This window comes from Tupaia chinensis, unplaced genomic scaffold (genome assembly GCF_000334495.1).
Source record: "Tupaia chinensis unplaced genomic scaffold, TupChi_1.0 Scaffold149964_2, whole genome shotgun sequence".
Taxonomy (NCBI): Eukaryota; Metazoa; Chordata; class Mammalia; order Scandentia; family Tupaiidae; genus Tupaia; species Tupaia belangeri.
This window is the reverse complement of record NW_006209806.1, coordinates 1,311,670-1,312,980: the sequence shown is the minus strand read 5'-3', so window position 1 is coordinate 1,312,980 and position 1,311 is coordinate 1,311,670. Positions and strand designations below refer to the sequence as shown.

The 1,311-nt window shown below is 71.1% G+C and overlaps 1 protein-coding gene across 1 annotated transcript in view; it reads right to left on the bottom strand.

The window, feature by feature from the left end:
• LOC102468362 (fizzy and cell division cycle 20 related 1) overlaps positions 1–1,311 on the bottom strand; it is a gene marked incomplete at its 3' end in the record, with an annotated part of 20,956 nt that overhangs the window by 1,278 nt on the left and 18,367 nt on the right. Inside the window, 4 exon segments of the mRNA XM_027769595.1 lie at positions 110–293; positions 644–726; positions 1,008–1,135; positions 1,243–1,306. Of these exon segments, the coding sequence (XP_027625396.1) occupies positions 110–293; positions 644–726; positions 1,008–1,135; positions 1,243–1,306 (459 nt within the window).

Below are 1,311 nucleotides of genomic sequence, written 5' to 3'. Positions count from 1 at the left end.
GAGGGTCCCCGCCTGCTCCCCGAGGGTCGCCGCCTGCTCCCCAAGGGTCCCTTCCTGCTCCCCGAGGGTCCCCGCCTGCTCCCTGAGGGACCCCCGTCCCCGGGCACACCTGGCTGGTGCAGGCGCTCCACAGGTACACGCAGGTGCCCAGCCCCACGCTGAGCACGTTGAGGGACGACCAGTCGACCAGGTTCAGGTAGAAGTCGTCCTGCAGCTCGGGCGCGTCCAGCACCTTGAAGGGGATCTTAGAGATCTTGCGCGTGGGTTTCCGCGGTGACCGCAGCAACTTCTGGCTGCGGGGAGGGGAGGAGGGCTCACCCAAAGCACCCCCCGCTGTCCCCGGAGCCCTGTGGCCTGTGAGCCCAGGGGGGCTGGCAAGTGGCCCTGACGCCCTTGCCCTCAGATGTGCGCCAGGTGCTCTGGGCTCGCAGGGTGACGCTCGCCCCTCTGCCCTCCTCCTCTGGGGAACCCCCCGATGCCCCATCGCCCGGCCCTGGTCTGAAACCAACGTGGCTTGGCTACGGCTTGTTGCAGTGAGGTCCTCAGGGCCACCCCAGCTGGGCCCCGGTCCCATCGCTCCAGGCCGCCCTGCCCCGGGGCCCTGTGCCCGCCCGCCCACCTGCCCCAGGGAGCAGGGACTCGCCTTTTGTTGCTGACAGGGGACAAGGAGTACGGGGACACGTCGTTGCCGTCGTCCGGGCTCGCACGCTTGGTGCTGAGGGAGTACTGCGGGGACACGCCGAGAGTGGGACGGCACACTCACACCGCACCCCACGGGCAGGGGACCGGGTGCCAGGGTGGCCCTGAGGCCGCGACGGGTTCTGAACAGGAGGCGGCATGGCGGCCTGGTGCCTGCACCCTCCCGCAGTGACCGTCCTCCCAAGGCGAGCACAGGCCGGCCCTCTGCCCTCTCCCCAGGGCCCTGCCAGGCCTCGGGGAGCCTGCCCAGGCCTGGCGGCTGGGGTGGCCCGGAAGGGCGTGTGCCTGGGCCGGGCGGCGGGGCTCACCGTGAACAGGCCCTTCTTCTCGGGCGTGGAGGGCTGCAGCCTCCGGTCCTCGGTCTGCGGGTCCTGCACCTTCTCGATGCCGGCGCCTAGCAGCTCATTCTTCAGCAGTGCTGAGTAGGCCAGGCCGTCTGTGGGCAGAGCAGTGAGTCCTGGGCACAGGGCGGGGAGCCCGCCGAGGGGGTGGGCGGGAGCAGGGCGGGCCCCTGCGGGAGCAGGGCGGGCCCCCGCTCCTCACCTTTGCCGTTGTCGGAGGTGGCATCTTTGGCCTTCCGGTTCTGGCTGGGCGACTTCTCGTTCTCCTGCA